Raw genomic sequence first — 27,991 nt, 5'->3', positions numbered from 1 at the left:
AGAGTTTACCTGCACCCTGTTCCAGGAAGCAGTTTTAACTTTGAGTGGATGAACTCTATGATGGGGAAACAAATGTTTGATTCCAGCACAGATGATCAGATAGTTTGACCAGCTCTGAGTGTGTTCGACTGAATATAAAGAGCAAAGCCTCCCTTTCAACCCGATGGAGCTGAAACATGAACGTCAGTATGTTTGTGTGAGAAATCATTCATGCTGAGAGGTAGACTAGCTAAACAAACAGTCGTCCTTCTCTCAGTAAGTAAAGATAAGAAGAAAATGACGTTTTTACAAGAACAGCAGCAGCTCTTCCAATGAAACACAAAAACCACCACGCTTTCCATTTCCCAGTTTTTATTACCATCTTGAGAAAAGCATTCTTCACAGACAGGTTTATTATTGGTTATACTGGTTTAGTTACACAGGTAAGTCGATAGTAGTTAGCCGAACAAGCAGTGGAGCTGCTAGTCACATTATGCTGTGGCTCCACAAACTATTCTAATCACAGCCTGCAGCAGTGTGGGAATACTATGGGAGATGTAGTGCTTTATCATTATTAATACCTAATCTTAAGCTTAATTTGTTGATACTGTGGGTTTGTGAGATGACTGCACCATGTGACCAATCAATATGATCAACAATTGACTCCTAAAATATGTTTTACTAGAACAAAAATATATTTCAGTATTCAACATGTGAAAACAGAAGTTTCCCTTTCTTTAGAAGCACCAGGTGAGGGTGAAGGTGAAAAACAACCTGTAAGAAAAAAAGCTTTCTACTGAATCTACTAATGTTTGGTACAAAAAAACCCAAAACAACCAAAATGAAATCACTATTGTTCTGATTTTATTATCTTTTTCTACAACAGTTTAGAATGTTCTGTTTGCAGAAGATTCAAACACTGCAGACCTGTTTCTAAGACTAACCCTAACCCCTTTGCCACAGCAGAAATAAACCAGCAGCTCCCGACCTAAAGGCTTGGCATAGCGCAGATCATGAGATGAAGAAAAGAAATTTAAAGAAAACAAAACACAAACTGACTTTTCGCCCAAATTTTGTCCAATACGTGGAACTTTAAAAAAAATAAATAAAAATTTTGCCGTTGTTAAAAATGTATTTAAATGATACGGATCTTTCTGTTGAACTGATCACAGCTGTTAATACAGTAGTTGTGTGCGCTGCTGTGACAATTATAGTCAGTTCTGCAAGGAAAAGGATTTTGGCAAACAGTAAAGCAAAACAAGGGAGATGGTGTTTTAATAAGAATCAGTTTATCCCATTCAGCTGATCTCTGAACTTCTGTGACAAAATTAGCAGAGGATTCACTTCCTGCGAGTCTATCAGGACGCTGTGCAGAAGAGGTGGCTTTCTATCACCCATATTCATGGTGAAATACAGTTTCAATTAAAAATAGATAAAACAACGTGTTTGATCACTTTTGCCTGACCTTTTCCCCTGGAGATCTGATCTCTCAGAGTTTTAATTGAAGAAAATCAAACCAGCACTTTCATGAGACTGAAACAAGAAATCTTGGCTCAAGTTAAAATAAAAATACAATCAATACAGAGTACAAGAATTTGACCTAAAATTAGCTGTGAAAAGCGAACGTTGATGTCACTTTTCTTCTTTTCGTTTGCAAAAGTGATGATGTGACATGAGTAAAAAAAAGCTCAATCTTGCCATGAGTTTGGAGGTCAAGACACCGACCACAAAGTCGAGCGTTTCAGTTTAACCAAGCACTTCTTTTTCCCATTTTTCCTCCTTCCTTTCCTGCATTTTCTCTAGCTAATCTTTTAAAAAACAAAAAAGGCACAACATCTAATAATTGTTTAGAAGTCTTTACAGCTGAAGCTGTGGTAACAGTATTTTATAACAAAATTAAATGTGACTATGCTGTAAACATATTTTGACACGTTTTAAATCCCAGCATCCCAGGCTGTAGGAGCCATGTTTATCTTGAGGTTTCTTAAAGTGTCCACAATGCTTGCTGTTTTACGACTTCACTGCGTTTCAGTTACATAAAAGCTTAGTTTGATTATTAATTGCTTACTTCTGCATCTCATGTTTTCCTTGGCATTAATCCTTCAAAGCCTGGACATGTTGCTGTGATATGGAGTTCAAGCTTGAATACAAATTCATGTTTTAAAGTGTTCGTGTTTGCTTTGGAAACAATTTTTTTCCAACTTCAATAACATCTTATTTGCATAGGATCCAAATAGAGCAGTGATGTCACTGTGCAGCACAGGTGGCCATTTTGGCTCCCAGGATTCATTCAAGTGTGAAAAGTTTTCAGGTTTATTCAAAAAGGCACTTTACTGTCATTGTTCTAAACTTTGTTTGACTTCACTTTGCACATTATGTTTGATACTAATTGCTTTCTTATAAAGCACACATTATATTATCTTTAATGTCCAACCTCGACTCTATTTCAATCAATTGATTGCAGTTGAATTGCAGACGTTCAGATTTACTAGTAACCTGCAAACGTTACTGACATAATGTGCAAAATGGAGCTCTGGGAGCCAAAATGGCAGCATTAACAACCAGCAGCACAAGAGAGCTATACAGAAACATCCAGGCTCAAGTAGCAAGAAAGAAGCTAAACTAAGGCTACACTATAAGGCAGCATTAAAGTCTATAGTAAGGCGGTAGGTGTAAAGCTATATATCATTTGTAATATAATCTTCCAGCAAAGTGCAAGGTATTGGCACATTTAAAAAAAAAAAGCTAATCAGAGCAACACACACACAGAGCTGAGGAACCAGGAGCTGCAGTGCCACTCATGTCCACTAGGGGCTGCTGTGATAAAACTACATTTAAACGAATGAGAAAACCCAGACATCTGTGCAGATTTTAGAGATCACATCTCCTCTGTCAGTAACTTTCTTCTTCTGTTAGAATACATGTGGAACAAAAACAAGACACTTTTTCTCCTGTGTGTGTGTGTGTGTGTGTGTGTGTGGGGCTCTTTGTTATTCAAACATGCTAACAAACATGTGATCTGCATAGATACTGTGGAAGCAGCAGAAGGAATAAATAATCTGCCATTTCTATTCTAAGATTATCATTCCACCTATAGAAGACAAAGATCTGGAAACAAAGACATTCTTAAATGGAGTAAACAAAACTGGGATGTTTTCCTGTGGCATCCTGATTGGCTAACAGCTGAGTGCTGTTCTGCAATTGGCTAACACATCAGCGTGGTCCTTGAAGAGTGGTCAACTTTGTGGCTGAAGGCCGAGTGGGGGCATGTGGTCTAGCGGTGGGTTGGAATGACATGAGGGTGGGCCTTCGGTTTTGGGGAATGTGAGGGTGGGCTTTAGGGCATGCGGAATGTTTAGGATTTAGCAGCAGCCTGAGATTTTGGTGGATCCAGCCCTCTCGTTTTAAAATAAGAGACCAGCTGATTGGGAACCTCAGCGAGCACAGACTGAGCCAGAGCAGCCTGAGGAGCCTGGAAAAAGAGAGAGACGTTGTTAATGATTTCCTCCAACACCACAGAGTCCATGCACAGAAATGACTTCACCCCCAGAGACAGGTTAACATTTAGAGTATATTATTTTAGACCTGAACAGGTTTTAAATTAAGAAAATATTTTCTGTTGTTGATGCATTTTTGTTTTGTGCCCTCTGAGGAGAGTGGTTGCATGAATTGAATGTAGAGACTTATCATCATTTCTATGAAAGAAATATCCCTTCATCTATAAAAGTACACAGGTAAATCCAGCAGGGTAGTTGGAGGGAGGGGTCAGCCGTCAGTATAAAACAAAACTGGATGAGAAAAGTTGTCATTCTGGAGGAAGATGTAAAAAAAATAATGTCCTTGCATTTCATTAAATTCAAGCAAGAATCCACCTAAATTCTGTCTATATTTGCCTATTTAGGCACAGTGACTGCACTGTTTTAGTGGAAAGCATCTAAAAATCTGCTTTGTGCCGTGTCGGCATGAGAAGTAATGTTTCTGTTTATCTTTCAGGTTTTCAGCATAATAGTTGTCATAAAAGTTGGAATAATATTAAATTTATAACTAAAGAATTAAAATATTAAAATGATAGGCCACAGGAATGAGTCCTTTGTAACTGAGCCTGAACTTTCTTTTAGTCTTCTTATGCATCACACTTACATCTGCAAACTGTCTGTACGGCACGAACTGGACAATGTCTCTGGCGACTGATTCTCCAGTTGTTGACCTAAGCACACCGTCATCTCCATCCAGAAGCTCCATGGCCTTAAAGTCAGCTGGTCCTACCCCCACAATAATGATTGACATGGGGAGTCTTGATGCCCGAACGATGGCGTCCCTCGTCTGGTCAAAGTCAGTGATCTCGCCATCAGTGAGGATCAGCAGGACAAAGTATTGCTGCAGAGACAAGAAGATACATGTCAAAGTTAGACTGTGTATTTCAGGCTAATTGTCTTAAGCTTTAGTTGTTATGAGTTCACTCACAGCGGCAGCATTAGCCTGTGCGGCACCGGCAGCAATGGAGGCAACGTGGTTGATGATGGGGGAGAAGTTTGTTGGTCCAGAGAGCCTGATCTGAGGCAAAACCATCCTGTAGGCTTCAACAATCCCCTGGATGCCTAAGAGTGGCAGCAGCAAAGCAGAAAAACCAAACTTTAAAAAGAAAATCTGTTAACTCTTCCCTCCTTGGATGCCTACTAAGGGTAACCATGTTTCTCCTTTTTGAACTGAGCGGTTTCTGTCACTTTTCAGGTCTGCTTCAGAACAAAATGACTGTGTGTGCATCAGATGTTAGTGAGAGAGATCTCTTCCCATGCAGCTACCTTTGGAAAAACCCATTCTAATGCTCATCAAATCACATCTTTATTGATACATAATAAGATGTTAAAACTCATGACTAAGGGTACAATCTTTTTTTTTTGTCAAATAACAGCTAAACTATCTTAAATAAAATTTTAATTAATTCTTCCTTCACCTGTTTTTTAAATGGAATAATCTAGTAAATCATATCACTTTTGAGGTACAGTAAATGTGTGTGTACCTTGGCAGTAAGGGTTAGTTGGGTTGAAGTTGAGGGCGAATTCGTGGTGTGCCGCCTGTAGGATCAACAGTAGAACGGTTTAGTAAACCGGACATAACTGATTTAGATCAACGAAATCAAATCAGAAAATTACAAAATAATTTTTACACCTCAGGGAATTAATGATCTCTCACTTCAGAAACAAATAGAAACTAAAGAAACAGGCTTTGTGATTGGTCGGTTAGAGAGCTGACCTGGTAGTCTGGAGGTAATTTGGCTCCAAAACCGAACGCTGGGAAGAGTTTATCGCTGAAAGAGGAAACAAAATAATGACTGTTAGACATAAAGATCAGAAACATTTTCATTTCACCAGAGGTTAGAGTGCAGTCAGGAGAGCAGAACAAGAGCTTAGAAGGCTGCAGAGTTTAGAGTTTAAGGCTCAGGTTGGAGATGTGAAGTTGTTTGGGTGTAGTTTGAGTGAATGAGTACTGACGTGTCATAGTCCTGGACCACGTGGCCCACAGACCACAGAGCAGACAGGTACTGGTTCAGCCCATCTGCACTCATATAGTGGAGAGAGTTGGGTGAGCGAGGATCACCATTAGAGCCAGTGAAGTCAATCCCAACCTAAAGCGTTCACATAAAATTACTGCGTTAGTTTATTAACTTCTTTTTCAACTGCTCAAGTTGATTGATAAGTTGTGATCAGTAGCTGAAAAGTCAAATGACAAAGATAAGCCACCCTTTGAGTTACTGAGCTTGGTTAGATAAATTACACCACTTAAAATGTGTGCATGTGAGCTGGCGTTGACATACGGTGAAGTTGATCTGGCAGCCACCCATCACATAGTCCAGGAAGGTGTACTGAGTGATCAGCTGCACACAAACAGAGAATCAAACATGTTTCGATGCATGCATCTTTACTAAAGATTCACTTCCGTCACGGCAATAGTCACCAACAAGCCAAGCTGACAGAGCTCTGATTAGCAGTGAACAGTTCAAGAAAACTCAATGAATAGAAACTTCAGCTCAAGAGAGGAGGAATCTGTTCAGTCTGTCTGACAGTGGTTTACACAGTAACTGTAGAGGAAGAGTAGAATTAGTATCCCTAAGCTGAACTTTATGCACATCGTTTTCTCATTTGTTTATTTTTATCTGATATATGTTTTTGATTTACTTGATTTTATAATGTTAATAACCATGTAATGTGTACTTTCTTGGGCAGGTCCCCATTAAACAAAAGTGAGATTTTAACTTTAAAGGAATTCCCATTTAAATAAAGTTGAAAATTTTAAAAAAAGTAAACCCCTTGAAGAGAACCCTGTGTCACGTAGTCTTTACCTTGCAGCTCTTGACAGAGACAACTCCAGAGTTCTTGTAGCTCTTCTTCTTCTTCTGTTTCTCGGGATGGATGCAGTCAAATTGCACCTGGAGAACAACACGGCACAGCTCAATAACCTCTCAGCAGCAAACTAAAATACGTCATGTGTCTTATCATCGCTGGACTCACCGGTGAGCCGTGTGCTGTTTTCTGCATATCGGAGACTTTAGTGGTGAAAGAACCAATCAGATCATGAGATCCATCACTGTCGTAATCAGAACAATCCACCTGCAAAGGAAGGACAGGATTTAATGGAACAGTTACACATTTGATTGGCTGTCATGAACTGAGGTGGATTCTAATTGGTGGAACCTTCAGAGGTCTTTCAAGGTCGCTGTAGCAGAGAGTCTGCAGAGGGATGGTGAACTTCTTCCAGGTTGGATTCAGATTGTTCTTCACAACCTACAAACAGAAAACACAAATACACAGAAACAGTCCTCATCTCGGTCATCTTCACCATAATTTTCTGTTTGTGCTTTTGTAGTTTTTCCACATGATAAGCTAAGAGTGTTAGATGTTTAAATATTTTGTATTTCAGCAACAAGAAAGAGTTTGAGAAGGATCGTAGCAATTAACAGCCATCTCTCACATGAAATAAGGTGTGTGCATGTGTGTTTACCTCTGTCCTGTGGACCAGCTGCCATTTTCCATCATCTCCCTGTCTAAAAAACTCCAGGAATGGATCAGACTTCCCAAACGTATCCTAAACAAACGGAGGACAGCATGCTGCAATCTCATTTATTGGCGATGCATTTTACTAAGCTGTGAGGGTAGATTAGAAAGCAACACACATACTCTGATATAGCTGCATGTCATCAGTGGCTCAGATATATAAAAGGAAAATTCAGTACACATTACCAAACTCTTTGTAATAAAAATGAGAGTCTAAGAAAAGCTCAAAATTAAAAAGCTAAAAAATACACTTAAATTATGTTTTTAAGCACAAAGGTGAGGAAAAATAAGACCGATGGGGAGTATCAAGAAACACCATCAGCCATTCAGAGCAGCTGTTCATGAGATCAAACCTCAGTGAGTAATAATTAAGAATTAAATAAAGTAGGAAGTAGAAGATACCTTCTTGTCAAGGTTTTTAGCCTCCCACTCCAACTCAATGGCTCTGTTGTCCTTTATCTCCTCTGCTGTGATCTACACACACAGAAACACACACACTTATGTTAAAGTCACAGTCATCATAATCTTGTTTTATTCTCAGTACAGCGATACTCTACATACAGTGATGGTTCCCTTCCCAGCAGGTTTGCCCTTCTTCAGCTGCAGAGGTCTGGTCACAGTTTTGCTGGAAACTATCTGAAACACACAGAGAAGGTAATGTTTGCAGCTTAATCATTGACAGCCAGCTCCCAAACCTGAATTTGCATAACACAGTTTGTCCAGCAGAGGGCAATGTTGACCTCAGAGGAACTTTTTAGTTTCTTGCCTAACAAAAATAAAGTGTTGTTGAACATTTTAATGGATATCAGATTATAATCTTATATCAACTTGCATGCCTCAAACCAGTAGACTCAACCTGAATCTGTAAGTTTAAAAAAAACAACAACAACAACAACAACAACAAAAACGCCATTTCAGAATTAAAAACAGCCAATCAGCTGCAGCACAGACAGCATAGCTCGTTATGGTTCAATGACACCACTAGAGGGCGCCAGCATTACATTGGAAAACTGCAGAATAATCTGCATTGAATAATCTACACTAGGGGTGTCAAACTCAAATACACAGTGGGCCAAAATTCAAAACTGGAACAAAGTCGCGGGCTAACGTTAATATTTATTGAAATATATTTATTCCTCCAGATATAAGAATGAATCTTTTCTTATGGACTCAAACACGTTTTGCTGAAAAACTGAATATGGAACAAGCAAAGCTTAATACTAAACAATATATATATTAGCTGTATAATACCAGTAGGCCAGCTCTGAGAGTTTGACACCTATGATCTACACATTGTAAGACTGGAACAGCTGATCGTGAATCATTATGTTAGTTAAAAGAAAATTTATTTGCAACAACTTTGCACAATAATTAAAAACCGTGAAACATTTCCTGCATCTCAAATTGTTTATTTCTTGGTCATATTCAGCATATTTTGCATTTCAGCTAGTTTCTGACACGTTGCCAACAAAAGTTTTAATGAAAGTTAATGAGTTACAATTCCACTTTCAATAAAGAAAGTGCATCTACTTATTTCAGTAACTTTATAGTGAAACTTGTGTTATATGATTGATGTCACATACATTTATGAAAAATGTATAAACTTTATAAAAAGTACCCCACCCTTGCCCACCCACCCCACTAATCTGAGCGACCCCCATCACTCAGGCCGCTCGCAAACACACTATATTCAGACCAAGTCTGTCTTCTTTTGCACTACTCCCAAGCACTTTGCAACTTGTACTCTAATGTGTGCCTTTCTCTTATTTTTGTATATATTTCTCTTTTTTATATATATATGTCCATCCTATTGTATACATTTCTCCTGCTTCCTCTTGGGAAACTGGAGAAAGCAACAGACTGAAAGTTACAATTCTAACCTACAACAGTTGGGACACAAAAACAAACAAAAAAATAAGCTTGACTGCATTTTGAAGAGCTGAACCTTAGTCTACTGAAAAATAGATTCTAATAAATCTGGTATTGAAAGTAATAGCTGATCACATTCGGTGTGTACCTGGCCAAGTGTGATCTCCACCCCTCCCAGGTAGTCATCATCACCAAGGTCAGAGCTGGAGTTGTCGATGTCGTAGACACCCAGCTTCAGGTTCTGAACTTTCTCGAAGTGATAATCCAGTCGGAGACGCTGACTGAAGGACGGGCTGGAGTTGTTCTTCAGACGCTCAGTGCGGCCCAACTGACGCAGAGAAACACCAACAGGATTCTCACATTAGAATGAAGTCTGAAGCCAAACAAAGCTCTGTTCTGAAGCGTGACTGTCATATTACCTCAGCCCACTTATCTCCTCCAGTGCTCTCCAGCAGGACACACAGAGGATCAGACTTTGACCCCACATCTTTATCCAGCAGGTTAGCACAGGAGACACTCAGCTCCACCTTGCTGACACAGTCTGCCATCTGAAGGAGGAGCAGAAAAGAAATTAAAATCAGCATATTTCAGAACTTAAGAGTTCAATATCAGCATAGCTTACAGTGACAGCTGTAACGTTAAAATAGTCATTCAAGAGTAGAAATGTGTGTCTTTACAGCAGTTATAGTACCCTGTATCAGAAAAAAACAACTGCAAATAACACCAATGCTTATCCATAAGCACTGAATCACTAGAAACACAAAGCCTCAGGTTACCCAAAGTGGCCACAACAACTCAGCCGCTACAGATCAATATAAACACAACATCTAATCACTATCATACTCTTCTCATCTCCTGCTCCTGTACATTAGTTAAACAAAAACACGCGTTGGTAACAGGATTTTTTTTTTAACCATACTGGGTCTTTGCAAGCAACCACCTGGTCCAGGAAGTGAGTCAGTTACCTCATATAACCTAAGTGCTGTGTCACTTTTGGTCAACTCATTATACATTAATATATACTTTAATCATATTGATTAAAAATAAAAACAAATTATTTTATATTGCAATCCTGATAAGTTTCCTTTTGGTAGCAAGCCAAAACCTCTTTATTGGTATGCCACTCAAAACCGGAAACTTTCAGCAGAGTTCCCTAAGATGTCCCCAAATGAAACAGCAGCTCAAAAACACCACAAATGCAATCACTCTTTAACCACAAACAGCTGCAGAATTTAAATGAAGTTTGGCAAGATCTCAGTTTTGTGTTCTGCAACTTCCTGCACCACAGAGTCATAAAACAGCCCAAATGTAAGACAGCACATCTCTGATGACTGTATTCATTTATCTTTTCCACATTCAAAAGAGGCCACCGGTCTCAGACACTCAATAAACAGAGGAAATGTGGCGGTATCGTCTTTATCAGCAGCCATAAAGTCAGCCAGGCTCTTCTATAACAACTCATGTGACATATTCGCACCATCTGCCACCTGATATGCCGTTTTCATTACAAACTAAATCAACAAAAGGAGCAGAAGCAGGTAAAGGCACCACCCGCACGAACTTGAGGAGTAGCAGCCCCTTAAAGGCAACATCAGCATGAGATTGAATGGAGATTTGACTTGACCTGTAAAACCAGTTACACCAGCACAATTCTCCAACACACGAAGTTCACACACTCTCGCACAAGCACACATTTAAAGAGAATTATGCCATCATAAATGCTAAAAATCACCTTATTGGATCCGTTATATTTTATCCCCTTCAAACAGGAATAAAAACCAAGGGCGGTGTACAGCCACTCCCACAACCCGCGAACGGAAACTACTCCCTGTTTTTTCTGTTAAACACACTAAAGAGCTCACTAAACGTTATCTGACCAGTTTATCAGGATTTCTAGTAAAATACACGCCACACAATACAAGCCTTGAGTAACTGAGACGAAAATAACTCCGTTTGTCGTTGCTCGAAAGCCTTCGATGTCACGGGAGGGTGGTGGCCAGGCTAACTATTCTCTGATTGAACATGCGGTTGCGTACTCGACTCCTGATTGGCCAAAACAACCGTCAGTAACGCCCTCTGATCCCGAACAAGAGTACGGTGACGTTACTACCTTTCACATGTCCTGTAGACTCCTTCACAATAAAAGCTCAATAACGCCAAACGCAATCAATCCTCCCACTCATTTAACTTTCCAATCACACTACAGCCGACCAGGTATAATGCACATTGTTGAGTAATTAATAATTATATTAGTAGTAATGTTGGTACAGAGACAAGAACAACAGAAAAGAAATCATACCACCTCATTTAAACCTTAGCATAGCCTGAAGATATTATTATTACACCCGCCTCGGAATTAAGCTGCTGCAGCAAACGGGGAAACTATTCCAAAGATTACTGCACCAACAACAAACCAAAGCTGATAACCCCAAACACAACGATGACAGGACAGAGAGAAAAACGTCCAGAGTCCCTGAGATCTTGCATAATTAAAGCTTTACTTCCAAACACAAGCACAACAAGACTTAAAGATATGGTAAGGATTAAAGCATATCCCAGTGCAATAATGCAAAAATGTTTAACAGTGTTACACACTTTAACACAATTCATAATCCTTGAGGATTATAAATCGTACAAGTAATTTATAAATGATCATGACTGCATCCCATCAGAGATAATATTCAGTCCACCTAATTTTAGTTTAAATTATCATGGCTGAACAATCCATCCTAATATGTGTATTGTTTTTGCTAAAGTCCAGCATGTTTACGAGGGTGGTAATATTGCTACAGAGATGTAGCAATATTTGGAGATTTATGTATGCATTTCCAATTGAAGATTTATTTTTTCCAAATTTCACTTCAAAACTGACCTAATAGAAAAATCTTTTATTAATATCTATTTAAAGCTTTCAACCTCATTTTTATGTCCTCCAAAGTAGAATTCCCGTTGCTCTTTTGTAACGAAGCTATAAGAAAGATAATGTGTGTTGGGGGAGGGTGCTATTGTTTTTGTTTTTTTCTTCATCTGACTTGATGTTTGAGGGAAAAAAGATCATGTGCTTTAAGACTTAAACGTTTTAGTGCTTTTATATTGAAGATCACATACTTGGGCCGGAAGTGCTATTGCAGCTGCAGTTAAATGAATGAATGATGAAGCAGATGTACTGTGGTGATCAGAAGAAGAGACCAAATAGACTGAACAACAGTCAGAGCAGAGAGGAAACAGAACAAACTGCACACAGCATGAGTCACCCTCCCCACAGAGAACAATATGGTTTCATTTTATTCATCCTTCGCAGTAGAACCACAGTGCAGTCTGAAAAGCAACACAGAAACACACCAGGAAAAGCACAAACAGATAAATGCAGTACGGAGGGAGAGAGGGTAGGGGAGAGTATTGTTGTTTTATTTACCGTGCAGATCTCACATGCATAAACAAACAGAGCTCCTGCTTCAGTGATTCTCATTCTGTAAGGATCTCTTTCCCTGAAAACTACTCACACCCTTTTCTTAAAAATAAAAATAAATAAAAATCTTTGGGACTTAATTGTGAGGAAATATGTTGAAAGTAGCATACTCCATGGTTTGAGTAAGATGCAGCCTCAAAAAAGAGCTGGAATAAGTTTGCACCCAATCCATGCTATAATAATGTAACAGGAACCTTAAGCTAAACATTATACATTAAACATTATATTATTCTTCTTTAGCCCTAATTTTATGTTATGCTCATCAAAAATAAATAACCCTGAAACTCACGCCAACTGTCTAAGTTGGAAAAGCATATGCACTTGCTAAGTTTATCATGACCTCATGCAAGACCAAAAAAGTTGAGAAAAAACAGCATCTGCAAGAACCCACAGGGCTCAGATTACCCCTTTTCCTCCATATCTATCTGTATATCTATCTAGATATAGATAGATATCAGTTTTAACATTACCTTAGTGTACTTAGGTGTTAATTTAGCTTCATGTACATTTATTATATTGTTAGACTCACTGCATGATTCTATACAATAAAAATGTTGTTTCTTTGTTTTGTTCATATTTGGGTCATTAATTTGCATTTCTGTAAAATCCATATGATGAAAGACTTACTAATTAACAAATACTAATATTTCAACATTATTATTATTAAAGTTGAAGCAGCAAGGAATCTAGAAGTGGCATTAAGAAAATGCTCAAACTTTGTAGGCATATGTAAGTGTTTCATATGCCTTAAAAAGAAAAAAATAATACGTGATCAGTCCAGTCAATAATCTTTCGCACAATTTCCTCCATTTCCACAAGTGGACTCCTCCCCATTCTTTATACACCACTTCTCATTCAAGGATAAAGAAGGTAGTATATCGTTTTCTACTTAATTATAATATATATATATATTTTAAATTACTTATTTGTTCATCCAACATCACTAGGTCAGGTTGCCTACCTACAATTATTTTGTGAATTTTGCATTTACTTAGCTGCATGTGTTTACATTTTTTAAAATTATTTTATGTTGTAAAACTATTGTATATTTGGGTTAATGTTACTAGTCATTTATTTTCAACTGATTTTCAAATCATTACCAAAATAATGCTAAATAGGCGGCAACTTTATCAGAAAATGCCAGTCTTCCAATCTCCGCCATCTAATACCGCTATATATTATATAAATTGCATATAAAAACCCATCTACCAGTTGCTAACTATGAACAACAGGTAAAATATTCTGTAATGTCTATACATGACCATCTATATATTGCCGTGGCTCAATTTGCATTCCAACGCATACATCTACCTTCTACACCATCTATAGGCCTCCAACAGGTAACTGTTACTAATAGAATACCATTCACAGAGCACTATTTGCCATCTAGACAATGCTATCTGCAGAGCACCATCATCTAACAATCACATTCAATCCACATCTATCATGTGTTGGTTACTGGCCAGAAGCCTCTGGCATCAGCAATACCCTTTACCTTTTACAACCAACCACAGTTTACATAGCCCACCTTCTGCACCATCTATTGCAAGGGTGTTGAACTCCAGGCCTCGAGTGCCAGTGTCCTGCAGGTTTTCGATGTCACCCTGTTTCAACACACCTGATTCAAATGATAAGTTCATTACCAGGCTTCTGGAGCACTTCGAGACATGTTAGGGAGGTAATTTAGCCATTAAAATCAGCTGTGATGGATCAAGGACACATTTAAAACCTGCACCGACCCTGGAGTTGGACACCTGTAATCTATTGGCTACCAACAATCACTTACTAACCACAGACTACCTTTGACAGTATACTATCTACCTTTGACAGAATATTGTCAACCAGCACTTACTTTCTGTCCACAGGCAACCATCTACATTTGTACTGTACCAAAAATCAAACACTATGTTATTATACACATTCCTCTATCTACCATTGACATAGCATATTCTATAGAACGGCATCCACCTTAAAAAGCCATCAAAAGTTAACCATTTTCAGCCATTTAACAACAACCACTTTCTATCCATAAGTCACTATATTGGCTACCATTTGTAAGCCGTTGTTCCATCCACAGGCTACTACTATCCAAAACAATATAATCTAGAGGGCACCATCAACCCTATATAATCATCAACAGCTTACCAAAAGCTTGCCAAAACACTACCATTTACCTGAAATCATGTTCTATTCTTCCTCCGTTACATAGTAAGTACTATATAGACTTCTATCCACGGGGCATTGCTAGGCATGATTTACCTTCTATAGGTACCCTTTTAGAAAGCTATTACATACCATACACTTCCTATAACTTAAAGTCTAAATGCTACCAGCTACCTTCCAGTGCTCTTATGATCAAAAGGTTACCATATATAGGCTACTATCCACCAAAAATTACTTCCTATCTACATGCTACCTTGTACTAGTTGCCATCTACAAATGAAATGCTACATAGGCTACCATCCACAAACTACTATTCACCACTTAACTGCCAGCCTTTACCTTTGAATCAATTCAGTTTTAGTCATATAGTGTTTTATTTATGCAAGTGTAAATTTATTGATATCACAACAGATGTTTCCTCAAGGAGTTTTATGTTGTAAAACAATAATACAAAGAAAACTCCTATGAGCAAGCCCTTGCCAAGAGAGAGAAGAAAAACAATTTTAACAGGAAGAAACCTTCAGCAGAACCAGGGTCAGGTTTGCAGATGGCTGCCACTCCCTGAGCCTGTGCCTATAAAATCTTAAAAGAGCTCAATCTACCACAAGTTATCTACAGCTTGACATCCATAGGTTTAACTCGCCTACAGACTACCATTTACAGGCTACAAAAAACCCCTCTACTACCTTCCAAGGAGTTTATACAGGCTAGGAGCCATCTAATAGCTACCATCGCTCATAAGTATGTATCGCCTTCCAAACATTGGGCAATTTAGACAATCTAGTGATTCAAGGCTGTAGGCCTGCCACCTGCTCCATTTTTTTGAATCATTGAACAATTATGGCCTTGAAAACTAATCTAGGATTAATGATATTGGTGCTCTACAGGCAGCACCAGCACTTTTCAGGGTATTGTTGATAAACTATGTGAAATTCCTCATGTGCTTTAAATTTCACTCACCTGCAAGATCTGCCTTCTGGATGTCTATTTATCAGGAGGGTGGAAAGCAGCTGAATGATTGACAGCTCAGTAGCAGTCACGCTGGGATAATTTTTACCCCTGCCTCACACTCACCCACCAAAACACAGGTACTGCACAGACATGCATCCTTTGCAGACCAATTGTCAGAAAAAAAAATTTTCTCTTTAATTTGCACTGCATTTTCTCTTCACTCCACACACCAGCTTCACAACAAAGACACAGTCATCTTTCCCAGCAACCATTTTTTAAAGACAGTGCTTCAGTTCTCTTTATTACAGCCTGCTTATCTCCCACAGTTTCACACAAAGTTCAGCAATGCATGCACATATTGTTGAACGCTGTTGTACCTGCTTGGAGGTTAACCATATCCAGATAGCAGACGACTCCTCTTCAGACAAAACTACCTCCAATGATGCTCTCCACTACCTCTACTCAGTACAACAGAGTTGATAATACATCCAAAGGCTTTATTTTAAGTTTGCAGCAAATAAAAAAATAAATAAAGCACATCGACAAAAATGAGAGCAGCTGAGGTGACAAATCAAAACTTTGACGATTTGGTTGAAAACTGTCCTGTAATTTGGGATAAATGATCTTCCACAAATTGGTTTGAATTTGCTCAGAGAAGAGTTCAGTGAACAACAAAGGCTGTCATAGAATATCATAAACCTCTTGTTCATATATGACTAGTGTTTGTTTTACCCTGTCAGCTATTATTTAACTCTTGGTTTCAGGATGAATTTAATTATGAGCTCTATTTTGTGTGGAGAATTAGACAACATGAATACTGCTGAGGCACAAAGGGTTAGTGAAGTTCTGCCTTCATGTCCCATCATATTTCTAAGGGAAGCCTAAATTTTCACAAAAAGCTACAGCTATTTTCTGCAGCTACAATGTACACACAATGTGCTTTAGTTCTATAACTGTGCAAGAATGCATAGGCTCTTCATAAACAATTCCACTAAGAAAGCATTTAACTAAATTCCTAACAAACAACAAAAAAAACAGCTGAAAGTGTAGTAGTAGTAACTGTAGCGCAATTCACCTGTAACATGCTAGACAGTGCTCCAGAGGTTTGTTGCTAAACAATTATTTTAAAAACGCCAATGAAAATTTTCTTGGGAGTCAGCTTCCCTTTTAGCATCACAGCAGAAGTGGTTAAAAATAGTTTTCAACCAAGTATTCTAGGGACTGGAAAAAACCCCCATTGTGTACTTAACTCAGTTACTGGGTCTTTGCTGTCATAGTAGTGGTAGTTTCATGTAGGGTTGGGCGATATATCAAATATACTATACTATGTATGATGACTTTTTCCACATACAATAGTTAAAATGGCCTTAACATAACCATCTAGTATAAATTACCATGGCAATATTCTGCATGTAATTCCCCCCGCAGCCAACCCACCTGGCCGGGGGGGTAGGGAGTATATTACCAGACTGGGAAAAACATGGTGACAGCAGGAGTTTCAGACAAGCAAGGGAATGAGACTCGCTAGCTAAACAATGCTGTAATTCGCAAAACATGCCATAGAGCTATTACCGTAAAAGGTAACTGTGAGACCTGCGACTGTTCTTGGTCAGTCGTTTTTATACTCACTATCTAGACTTTTGTTTCTGTAATTTGAGGTCATCAAATGTTTTATTTTACAACTTTTATAGTTATAAGCACAAAAGAGCACCTTTTTTGTTTTATTTTGTTTCAGGAATTCTTGATGTCCTTTTTTTGTTGCTATGATCTTGTTTTGTTAAAAGTCTAGTGTTAACCACAGAAAGAGATTTACTGTGACAGTATAGTCAAACCTCTGTGTGCAACTGATGGTTAAAAAATGTTTAAACTAAAGCATTTCAATTGATTCAGTCATCTTATTCTGACTGTTTCAAACAGCAAAACTTTCACGTCAGCCTTTTTAAATTGTGCCTTTGTTTTTTTTTTACATTGTCTTCCAACTCCAGAGAAAATAAAACCATTACATGTACGCCTCCTCCCCCCAAACACAAAATCTCTCTACTGTGTAAAAGAGAACGGATAACTATATAGGTTCAAGTTCTTTCCCATAATAACGCCTATTCATATTGAGTTGAAGATGTCGATATTAAAGGTCACCTGTATTGGAAACAAGTCCAAACGAGTCTTCCATTCCGCTTCTACAAAAATAACTCATATTCAGTCAATTTCCATCATCAGACAGTGAAGAGCAGTCAGAAAGAGCTCATCGCAGGTGAGGAACATCCTTTTATTAGCTAAAGTAAAGAGGACTCCACATCATATAGGGTTATACGTTCATACAAGTTTTTCACACTGACAATAGAGAGAAACAAACATAAGCTTAAAGAAGAAAATATCCAAAACAATTATGAAACAACAAAAAGCTACCAAACTAAAAACACTACAGACTTCATCTTAGCGCTCTACAATCCAAACATCTACTGAGCAAGTGCTGTGGAAAAAGGGTGGCATTGTTCAAACACAGCGAGATGATAAAAAATGTGAAAAATTAAAGAAGTTCAGCAGCCCCTTTTTACAAAATAAAACTGAAGTCAGCAATCTGTCCATCCCACACACTCCACGTATCAACAGAGGACTGTTGCAACACAGATTTGAGACAACATTTACTATAGCAAGTGTCTTTCTTTTACAATGGCCACAAAACTTCAAGTCAGTAATACGTTTTCCACAGCAAAGGGGCATGTCAACATTTCACCAAAGCAACATTTGATCATTGCAACATAGCTTTTTTAAAATCATGATTTCACCACAGCAACAAGGAATGTGGAGAATTACAGCAACAGAGCATGTTAATATCGAACCACAGCAGCGCAGCATATTTAAGCATATACAGCAATATTAGCATAGCAAAAAAAACAACAAAAAAGACACACAGAAAAACCTAAAACAGTTGAGTGTGTTCGCTGCATCATGAGTTGACAGGATTTGGAAATAAGCTGTGATGTCATTAACAGCTTGAAAACAAAAGGACCAAAATCCTCCCATCATCATCATAAGCATCATCATCATTACAATCACAGCAATATTAATCATGATACTGTGCTATCAAAGTCAGTGGAGGAGCTGCAGAAAAGAGCAAAGTCATAGTTTTCTACTGCACAGACTGCAGGGGATCTGGCTTACCTGCCAATATCTACACAAAGGGACAGTCACAGCACAGGGCAAGGTCTGAACTGTGTCCAAAATCTGGTATGGTTTAGGCTGGCTTTGTTTCAACTTGACTTAATCCAGGTAATTTTAACTACAGTCAGTGTAGGGGCTTTAACCAAGGCTTATCTTGACCTTGCGTGCTCCAATAGGTCGATCATTGAGGTCCATAACTGCAGCAGTGGCCTCCTCGTGGCTCTGAAAGGCCACCATGGCCTCTCCAGTTGGCAGGCCTTTCTCATTAAACTGTAAGCAGACTGAGCCAGGCAGCACCTGGTAACCGTAAAAGAAATCCATGATTTCATCCACTGTCACGGTGAATGGCATGTTCTGCAGCTTTACAATTGTTGGGCCAGCAGCGCCACGCTGACTGCTAGGATTATTGGATCCTGCGGGGGCTGGCTGGTTGCGGAGACCCTCTGCCCCTGGAGTGAACACTGGCTGTGCACTCACCACTCCACCACCTGGACGCCCCTGGTTGTTGTTGGCCCCTCCCCCTCGGTTCTGTCCTCCCACACCTCCTTTTCTGTTGGCATTGTCAAAGGGTACCAAGCCTCTCAGCCCATCCTGGCTGAATGGACCCCCTCCTGCAGCTCCACTACGAAAGCCAGGTGGCTCCAAGATTGGCGCTCCAGGAAGGCCTGCAACTAGTGGGGGAGCCACGCCCAAATTAACATCTCCCAATCCCGCAGCCAGTGGTGGGAGAGGAGGAGGGCCTGCTAGCCCATTTCCTGGAGCTGAAAATGGAGTCACAAATGGGGGGCTGTTGAGGTTCCCCATAGTGTTTCTGAGAAAGTTAAACTCCTCACCACTAATCCCAGCAAATGGATTGATTTGGGGTTGCTGGGGAATTGTTTGGGCTTGTTGGTGGTGGTTTTGGTTCTGCTGGTTCTGGTTGCGTTGGCCCCTCTTATTTTGGGGTGGAGGATTTCTTTCAATTTCTTTCATCTGATCAAAGGTCACAAGATGGACAAAGGCATCCCGTCCATTGAGCTTTTGACGGTGCAGTCTTTCAGCTTTGCGAGCATCTTCTTCAGTTCGCAGTTGGAAGATGGCTTGTCCTAAACCGTTGCCATGGCTATCTGTCAGGACCTTCAGGGTGTCCTCATAGATGCCCACACCCTCCAGAAAGGCTCGAACATCCTTCTTGGAGATGTTGTAAGGTATGTTGGTAATGTGGGCGCAATTTCTGGGCGTTTTTAAGCCATCCTGGTTCTTGCCATCACCCTGTGCTGCTTCACGCTTGCGGATGGCATCAATCTTTTCTAGCATTCCCTTACGGCTGATTGGGTGAACCTGAATAAACCGGCTGCCCATATACTGCATGTGAGCACCTAGAGCTCCCTTGTAGTCCTGTTCCGATTTGAATTCAAGAAATCCCTCTCCTGTGGCTCGTCCATTGGGGCCATAGGCAATGTAGATACTGTCTTCTACAATGTCCAAATTCTTAAAGAACTCCTTAATCTGTTTTTTGTCTGCCTCATAAGGAAGGCCCTTTAGGTACACACAGAACTCCTGTCGGTGGGGAGATCGCGACCTTGCTCGTTGATCTCTGCCTCCTGCCTCTACATTACCACGGCGGTGCTGCAGATCTTGTGACTCATTACTGCTATTTGATTTGCTGCTGTTGTGAGGAGCATGGCCTGCCAACCCATCATTGAGGCTGGCCCACTGACGCTCAGAGCCAGGGGTGATCTCAATGAATCTTTGGCCCATCATGCCACCTCCACGCTTCACTGCTTCAAAGCTCTCCTGGGGTGAGAAGAACTTGACCATAGCTCTACCAGTTGGCCGCCCCTGTCCATCCCTCATCAGGCGAACAGCATCAAACCCCAGACCCCGAAAAAATTCCCTGACTTCCACCTCTGAGCATGAAAATGGGAGGTTTTGCAGCAGAACAAACAACTCATCAGGATTGCCAGCTCCTCCCCCAGTGGCTACGGCAGCAGCCGCCTTCATGTGGGCTTGAAGGCCAAGTGAAGCCAGAGGAGAAAGAGGGTTAAACAACATATGGTTGGGTGTCCCAAGAGGAAGGCCCGAGCCTAGTCCAGCTGGGGGAGGTAGGGAAGGGTTGAAGGGAGGTAGAGAGGACATGTGCGGAAGGTGTGACATAGGAGGCACTGGAGGTCCTTGGGACAGTGGCGAAACAGTAGGAACAGGAGGAAGGGAGGAGACTGGAGGAGGAATTGGTATAGTAGGGAGTGTGGGCATAGGAGGCATGGAAGGCATGCTGGGAAGTGGAGGGATGGGTGGGGGTCCTGCATTAAGAGATGCCAGTGCTGTGGTGATTGTGGGAGCAGAACTGTAGCTGTTGGGGAAGCTGGGCACCACGCTGGCCAAGCTGGTTGCAGCTTTGTTATTTGGTGGCTCCTGAGATGAGCTTGCTGCCGTCACTGCAGTCGGGGTGTTACCAAAACCCTGATTTCCATGGCTACCGCTTCTCCCCCCTGCCCCAGACTGTACTGTGGGTATAGGGGCAGCACTTGCTTGACGACTGGCATTTCCTGCTGTAGGTGCAGCAATCTCCACAGCCCCTGCCCCAGCCTCAAATCTCCGGCGACTGAGTTCAATCATATTCTGCATTTCTGTCTTGCTGCTAAGCAACAGCGACACTTTGGAGCCCTTAATGGACCCACCTGTTCGCATCATGCCCAGCCGTGCGTCCTCATCTGTGGCGAAGACGATGAAAGCCTCACCATGTTCACCCCCCACGATGTGCACTCCCCCATCAGGAATGGTGAGGCCAGAGAAGAAGTGCCTGATGTCCATGGTGCCAGCCACTATGGGCAGACCCTGCAGTCTGATGACTACCGCCATACTGACTGCTAAACAACAGCCCTAAAACCTGGGGAGAAAGCAACACTACCATCAGATGAAGAGCAGAGAGAGGGTGACCAATCGTTTCCAGATTTTTTTTTCTAGTAAACTTGGATAGGAGTCTCTTTTGCATAGCCAGCAGTGCTTACAATTTTAAGCGCTTCATAATAACAAGTTCTCAATCTTGCACTCCTTTTTGTCTTGCCATCTGGAAACCAAAGGTTTTTTGGAAGGGGTTTGGGGAATAGAGGTAAGAATTTTAAAAATTTGCACAAAACTGTCAACTAAAACAGTCTCTCTGAACCACTTAATAGGTTAGCTAAACTTTCATTTTGATAATTAAGCAATCCTGCCCAACATATTTTACTAGACCACAAAACAATCTTAAGCTTTAAACATAGCTTTAGTATTGAATAACTGACAAGTGTTAAAAACAGTGCATAGCAAGAACAAAGAAATTGTGCTTAAAGAACAGCAAGAATTTCAGGCAGGCTTAAAGACAGGGGGAAAAAAACAATCCAGATAAAGTTGACGCTGTGATGATATGTGGTATATTCTCTCCTAAATTGTCATGAATTGCAAATATATAACATTTAAAAATTCTGAAAAATTTTTTTACATGCCAAAAATGAGACTCATTTGTCATCTGTGATATCTTTTTGTCCTTCTACACCATGCATGCACCTGGCCAGGTCAAATTCTAATCCTCAGTAAAGCTTATCTGGTTTGTAAAGACAAGTAGCACAGCTTTTGTTTCATTCAACAAGCATTTTCAGGTATCAACATACCTTCAATGTGAATTGTGTGCACAAAAAGAAAACTTTAACACAACTTGTTTTACTTTCAATACTAGATTGCATAAAAGCATCTGAAGTCCAGGGTTTCCGCCAGTGTTTGAGTATCAAGCATTAAGATGGTTGCATTTTCAGGTCGTGTTTATTTAAATTTTATTTAATTATGAGCTAAAATTATGACTGTTAGTTAAACACTAGCTACCGTATCTTGTACGCCTTCTGTTTTTAAACATTTGTCAACAAATTTTTTTTTTTAAAGTGTAGCATTCACACCAAATGTGAAGCAAAGTTTTGACAAAAGTCTATGCAAGTTCATGCGGGTAATGGAAATTAAGGCAAATCCACGTGTATTCATCTTTCTCTCTATTCTCCCAGAGACTAGCGTCTTCTGACATCACCAACATTTAGAAAGTGAGGACCAGTTTAATGCTGGTGTTAGTGGATTGAAGGAGCTGTATGGTCGAACAGGAAAAAAACTAAAAAGCTTGGAGAAAAGTGAGCAAATTTGAAGATGTTCTTGTGAACATTTAGAAATGATGGCAGCACTGCAGTGATTTTTCTCCTACTGGCCATTATGGCCAAACATTTGTGGATTCCATAAAACTACTCAGCAAGTGTACTGGCGCAAGGTGAGACTTTTTTTTTCATGTTTGGTGCGAACACTCTTAAAACAAATAAAACAAACATACTAAAATAAAATGGACTGAAGTAGCAAAATGTTTAATACCATTTCACCTTTATTTTTCAACTAATATCTGCCCATTCGCTAATTATAGCAGGCAAAAATCATCCATCGCTGTATACAAGATTAACTGTGATTCAGTGCACTGTAGGTCTGTGCCATATCATATTGTCCATGACAATACTGATATAACATTTTAAGTGACATAAAAAAGTCATTATCCAATATCACTGCTATAGCAATACTATGTTTTTATGAACCCTACCCAACCTATCTGAAATGGGAGTTTCTTTAGCAGCCTCCAAAGAAGCACAATAAAACATTCAGCATTTTTTTGTCTATATCATGATTAAAATATTGTGATACAATTTTGAGGCTATATTCCCCCCCCCTGCCCTCCTGCTGGTGTAGCCTATTGTACTTGATCTTCATGTGTACCTAGTATTCATTACTTTGGTTGAATAGTGCCATGTTAATACTTCCTCCTCCTTTTTCTGCTTTTTCTGGCCTTAGGTACATTTAGTAAGGCCACTAAGTTATGGCGGAAACCCAGTGAAGCCCAAAGAGGGAATTTTTAAATGTTTTAATTTTTGTTTAAGATGAAACGGATGATGAAGTGTCATTCAACCCAGTTTGTCTAAGGTTTATCAAGGCCTTGAGTCTTTGCAGTGGTACTCTGGAATATTGAGCCCTAATAAACTGGCTGCAACAATAAGGTTCATTAAGTTGTCTATCATGCAGTACAGCGATATTGCTTGTTTATTCAACTATGGAATCATTCGTGCAACAGTAATCCTTTATAAATCTCATGCAACTTCCAACTCACCAATGCAACTAAGCTGTGTGTATAGTTTCACTGTAACAGACAGAGGTTTTCTGCAGGATACTGAAACCTGGTGAAAAGGTCAAAGAAACAAGCATTCCTGTTTTTAAAAACATCATCAATGAATTCAGCCTTTCACAGAAAAGAATGGTACGTTGAGCCATTTTCAAGAAGGTTTTGACAGGATGTGCTTTATCAGTTTCAAGTATTTGCACTCACTCAGTTAAAAAAAAATGCTGAATATTGCACAAGTAGTATGTGGTGGAAGAGTTTAGCCCTACAACTAAAAGCTGGTCTTATCACGGAAAAGCACACGAAAATTGTTCTATAAGCTCCATGGACACTAAAACTGGAAATCTTTTCCAACAACAGATCATCATAATGAGACAGCAAAAAGAAAAACTACTGCCAGAAGCAAAGAAGAACTCCAGTCCAAAGTTCAACCTCATCATGACTAAGACTAGCAGTGCCCACAACATATCACACTAAACTAAAACATTTAGGCTTCGTAAACCAACAACATGATGACTTCAGCTACGAAAAAATGTAATTATCAACAAATAGATAATAACAATATCTGAAAACATTCAGCAATGCCCACCAAACGTCAAAGCAACAACCCAAAAAACCAACCGATCTGGCAAACAGGTCGAAGGCAACATCACAGTGTTGACCAAATCCAGCAGACAACACTTCAGCATCTGGCTTTAAAAGAGCACAACAAGCGGAACAAACCAAACCAGCAAATATGCAACACATCGTCAGCAATTAACACAAATCATTGGGACAACTATTACAGAAGTAACAACAGTAACTTATCAATTACAGCAACATTTTCAACATTTTGTCAAAAGCAAATTTAGATATATGTAAACCAGAGCAACATAAGCATCACGTCAACCAGAGCAACATTAGCATCATATCAACCGGAGCAACATTAGCTTTAAGTAAACCAAAGTAATATCAGCAACTAATTACCAGCACAGCACCAAAGACAGCAGCTGAGCAGAGGAGAAAGTACAAAGCAATGAGTTGCAGAGGAACATGTTTGTATGCCAGGATACTACCCACAACTCAACACACCCACCAAAATCAGTCTGGACATTAACATTAGCATTATCAGCGTCAGCAGTGTACCCACTGCTTTTTTTAAACTAAATTTTAAACAATTTCATTCAAGACATCCACTACCAACATCAACAGCAGCAAGAGGATAAAACACAGCAGAAGAGGAAACAGCAACAAACAAATACTGTCAAAGAATCGAGTAACCAGAAGCAAGTTTAAACATTCAGCTTGTATTAACACAACAGAGACACAGTGAAGCTGATAAATCACACAAAGAAAACCAGAAACTGATTTTCAAGAAAGAAACTTCAGAATCAAAAGGAAAAACGCACTGTCTTAATTTGTTGGTTCAAAGCTGGAACGCATAACTGGCTGTCAAATCCATCAATCAAAGAGTGGAATTGAAGATGAAAAAAGTAAGACCATAATCTACCAAAGAACAAGAATGAGGAACTCTCCATTCACAACATTCAGCATGTAGATCAAGTCTCAGATGGGACAATGAGACTGCCTCTGGGATGAAGCCCAGAGCACACCTGAGCCCTCCTTTTTCAGAAATGTCTGATAAAGAAAAATCTCTGGCACAGAGCTCCACTGGCCTGCGCAATGCACACTGAGCCAACAGAACAAAATTAGAAACCACTAATACTGGAGAAACTGATAAATATTCCTGTTTGCTGTGTTCAGCATCCAACAGACCAACTGGGGAGTCATTCACAAACTCAACTAAAGCCCCTTTCAGACATGCACCTTTGATGTGAATGTTTAGAAGCACTGATATACAAGTCTCATGTTTGATTAATAGTGTACATGAAAGGCCATACGAAGGGATGCACCAATATATTTGGCCAAATTGACTCATTAATCTTACATACTGCTGTGTGAGGATTAGTTATGATAGTCATATATTCAAAATGTCACAAATTATACATTTATGAAAAAAAAAATTCCTTGTTATTACAATTGTCTGTTATATTTTAACATGCAACTCTGCTCCTCACTTATTTCCCAAGAAGGCATCACAGCAGATAATTTGGCAGACATTTACACCGAATACCCATCCTGATAAAACTCTCCCTTTTATCCAGGCTCGGGACCAAAACCATGTTTGTGTCTCTTCCCAGTCTGAGACACTTAAGTAAAAATGTTAGCTACTACAACTTGAAGTGGAAAAAAAATCCAGTGCAAACTTTTTCAGGTAAAGTTGGCAAAGCAAAACTACCTGCAGAGATCTGGGACTTAAGTAGTTTTCCTTATTGAATGCTATTTCTGACTGAAGTTTTCATCCCTGTTGTTAACCTATTTGCAAATAAGATGATTTACCAGTTGCTGTGGTGTCACATTGGTTAAAGAAAGTGTGAAACAGTGCTGTCACAACTGTCCACAATTCATTATAATGGATAGAGAATCAAACCATTCCAATGCGTTTACTTATGTTTTCTAATAAATACTTCTAAAAAATACCTATTTCTATAATTTAAAAATTATAAAAACAATGCAAATAAACAAAAACATTGGTGCATCCCTGGTAATGAGTGTGAAAAAGACATAACTTTAGAGTCAGTCTTACACTTTAAGCTGTTCTTTATGTTGACAACCTAAATCTTGACTATGCACTTACCTGTAGGAATTACATAAAAACAACAGGCGCATCATCGTCATAAATTCAGGCTATACAAAAATATGTAGCATTGGCCTATGTTGCATATATTAAATCATGATATTAACGCTACAGTGTAACGGCATGTATACTGTATACTACATATTTTAGAAGCTCTCTCTCGGTTCTATCATGACTGAATTAAATCATAATGATCACAGGGGAGAGCTGGGATTGCATATTTCATATCTGAAAAGGGCTGATGTTCATAAACCAAGACCACACATCAGTTAACAGCTATCAGAAACGTCCCCACATGGTCTCCATGACTACTCAGCCTCATCTTGAACAACATCCTCTCTGACAACATCGCGGCTCAACGCTTAACGTCATTACCCAAAGCCGAGGTTTACTGGTTTCTACTATGCAGTGACGGACGGCGTTGTATCGTAGCAAATATCGTTCAAAACCTTCCTCCATGCCCATCACTCCACTCAATAAATACACGACAAGAACACGAACTGACGCTCAGTGAAAAATAGAAAAATGTATATATCTGCTTGCGGCTACGGTTAAGACACCGTTTTACACAAAGTCTGCTTACACTTTTTCTTATGCTAACAGTCATTACGCTTAACAGGCATTCATAGTCTACGTGGAGTTTATACAGTCGTAGCTAACTATCAAATTTTCAGCAGATAAGAGTGAATGTAGATTATACCGCTTAGCTTCCTAGCAGGCTAATGCTCATTAGCGACCTAGCTGACTGGGGTGGTTGCTTTGTATGTGTGCGTGTCTGTGTGTGAAGTGCAGCGGAACAACGAGCAGGCTGCGTGCTTTCATCGGCTCCCGCTGTGATTTCGTCTTTTAGCGAGCAGCCGCGGATGTGTTCTTACCGAGAAATTTGTCAACAAACACACTGAGGTTTAACTCATGAACGCGGGTCTTTTCTTCTCCCTTCTGCAAGCTGCTGCTACGACTGCACGAAATGTCGGCACAAACACCGCGATGACAGGCGTGATGACGCGAGAACACGCAGCTGGGGATATCCTGATTGAGCGACAGCGCCACCTGTCGACTGGGGGAATTAAGTAGTTTAGTAGACCTTGCCTTATCTATCCCACTGCACCTTTAATCACTCTTCTTGACAACTTAAGTTGTTTTTGTAGATTATAAAATTACGAATATTTTATAATATACTATACAATTACTATATTATTATATACATTTTTTGTTGGGTAAAAACAGGGGTTGTACAGTTCTAGCAAATGTGAAAGTTATTATTTGGTAAGACTATCTTTATTTTTCAGAGATAAATTCATATATTCGTATGGTATATTTCGGTGTTTACTGGAGGCAAAATGGGAAGACATGAGTGGTGCAAGACTTTTGCAAAGATTATACATACATACAGGGGCCTAAGATGTAACTGTGCAATGTTTGGTTGATAAACTCCTGATTGCATAAGAGTCTGTGGACAGACAGATTTGGAGTTTTACAGTCACAGACATTCGTGGTGTTTAACTGAAATTTTATCT

The 27,991-nt window shown here is 39.6% G+C and overlaps 2 protein-coding genes across 4 annotated transcripts; both read right to left on the bottom strand.

The window, feature by feature from the left end:
• Positions 1-334: 334 nt before the first annotated feature.
• cpne1 (copine I) lies at positions 335-27,486 on the bottom strand. Of its 2 annotated transcripts, none has more exons than XM_085407195.1 (16): positions 27,350-27,486; positions 9,320-9,448; positions 9,049-9,228; positions 7,593-7,667; positions 7,434-7,505; positions 6,979-7,062; positions 6,672-6,761; positions 6,489-6,587; positions 6,320-6,406; positions 5,795-5,854; positions 5,472-5,605; positions 5,233-5,287; positions 5,000-5,054; positions 4,444-4,577; positions 4,120-4,356; positions 335-3,451 (listed from the first exon to the last, which is right to left on the bottom strand). In XM_085407195.1, the coding sequence occupies exons 2-16, from the start codon at positions 9,446-9,448 to the stop codon at positions 3,335-3,337; spliced, it is 1,608 nt and encodes a 535-aa protein (XP_085263321.1). In that variant the 5' UTR covers positions 27,350-27,486; the 3' UTR covers positions 335-3,334. The 2 variants fall into 2 exon arrangements, with proteins under 2 accessions (XP_085263321.1, XP_085263322.1); XM_085407196.1 differs by lacking the exon at positions 27,350-27,486 and adding an exon at positions 10,633-10,927.
• On the bottom strand, positions 17,736-27,487 carry rbm12 (RNA binding motif protein 12). 2 transcript variants are annotated; one of them, XM_085407193.1, is made up of 3 exons: positions 27,350-27,483; positions 23,789-23,855; positions 17,736-21,514 (listed from the first exon to the last, which is right to left on the bottom strand). In XM_085407193.1, the coding sequence occupies exon 3, from the start codon at positions 21,484-21,486 to the stop codon at positions 18,784-18,786; it is 2,703 nt and encodes a 900-aa protein (XP_085263319.1). In that variant the 5' UTR covers positions 21,487-21,514; positions 23,789-23,855; positions 27,350-27,483; the 3' UTR covers positions 17,736-18,783. The 2 variants fall into 2 exon arrangements, with proteins under 2 accessions (XP_085263319.1, XP_085263320.1); XM_085407194.1 differs by lacking the exon at positions 23,789-23,855 and having other exon boundaries at positions 27,350-27,487.
• Positions 27,488-27,991: the final 504 nt, after the last annotated feature.

Source organism: Rhamphochromis longiceps, linkage group LG5 (assembly GCF_057381845.1).
Source record: "Rhamphochromis longiceps isolate RC_006_pf linkage group LG5, R_longiceps_female_GT1.1, whole genome shotgun sequence".
Classification (NCBI taxonomy): Eukaryota; Metazoa; Chordata; class Actinopteri; order Cichliformes; family Cichlidae; genus Rhamphochromis; species Rhamphochromis longiceps.
The sequence above is the reverse complement of the archived record's forward strand: the minus strand, read 5'-3'. Positions and strand labels throughout refer to the sequence as shown.

Excerpts from the sequence above, each read along its gene's own strand:
- cpne1 (XM_085407195.1), bottom strand. The coding sequence starts at position 9,448 with ATGGCAGACTGTGTCAGCAAGGTGGAGCTGAGTGTCTCCTGTGCTAAC. Across the intron at positions 5,855-6,319 it reads TCTCTGTCAAGAGCTGCAAG|CTGATCACTCAGTACACCTT; the intron begins GTAAAGACTACG and ends GTTTGTGTGCAG. Across the intron at positions 4,357-4,443 it reads CACAGGCTAATGCTGCCGCT|CAATACTTTGTCCTGCTGAT; the intron begins GTGAGTGAACTC and ends TTGTCTCTGCAG.
- rbm12 (XM_085407194.1), bottom strand. The coding sequence starts at position 21,486 with ATGGCGGTAGTCATCAGACTGCAGGGTCTGCCCATAGTGGCTGGCACC.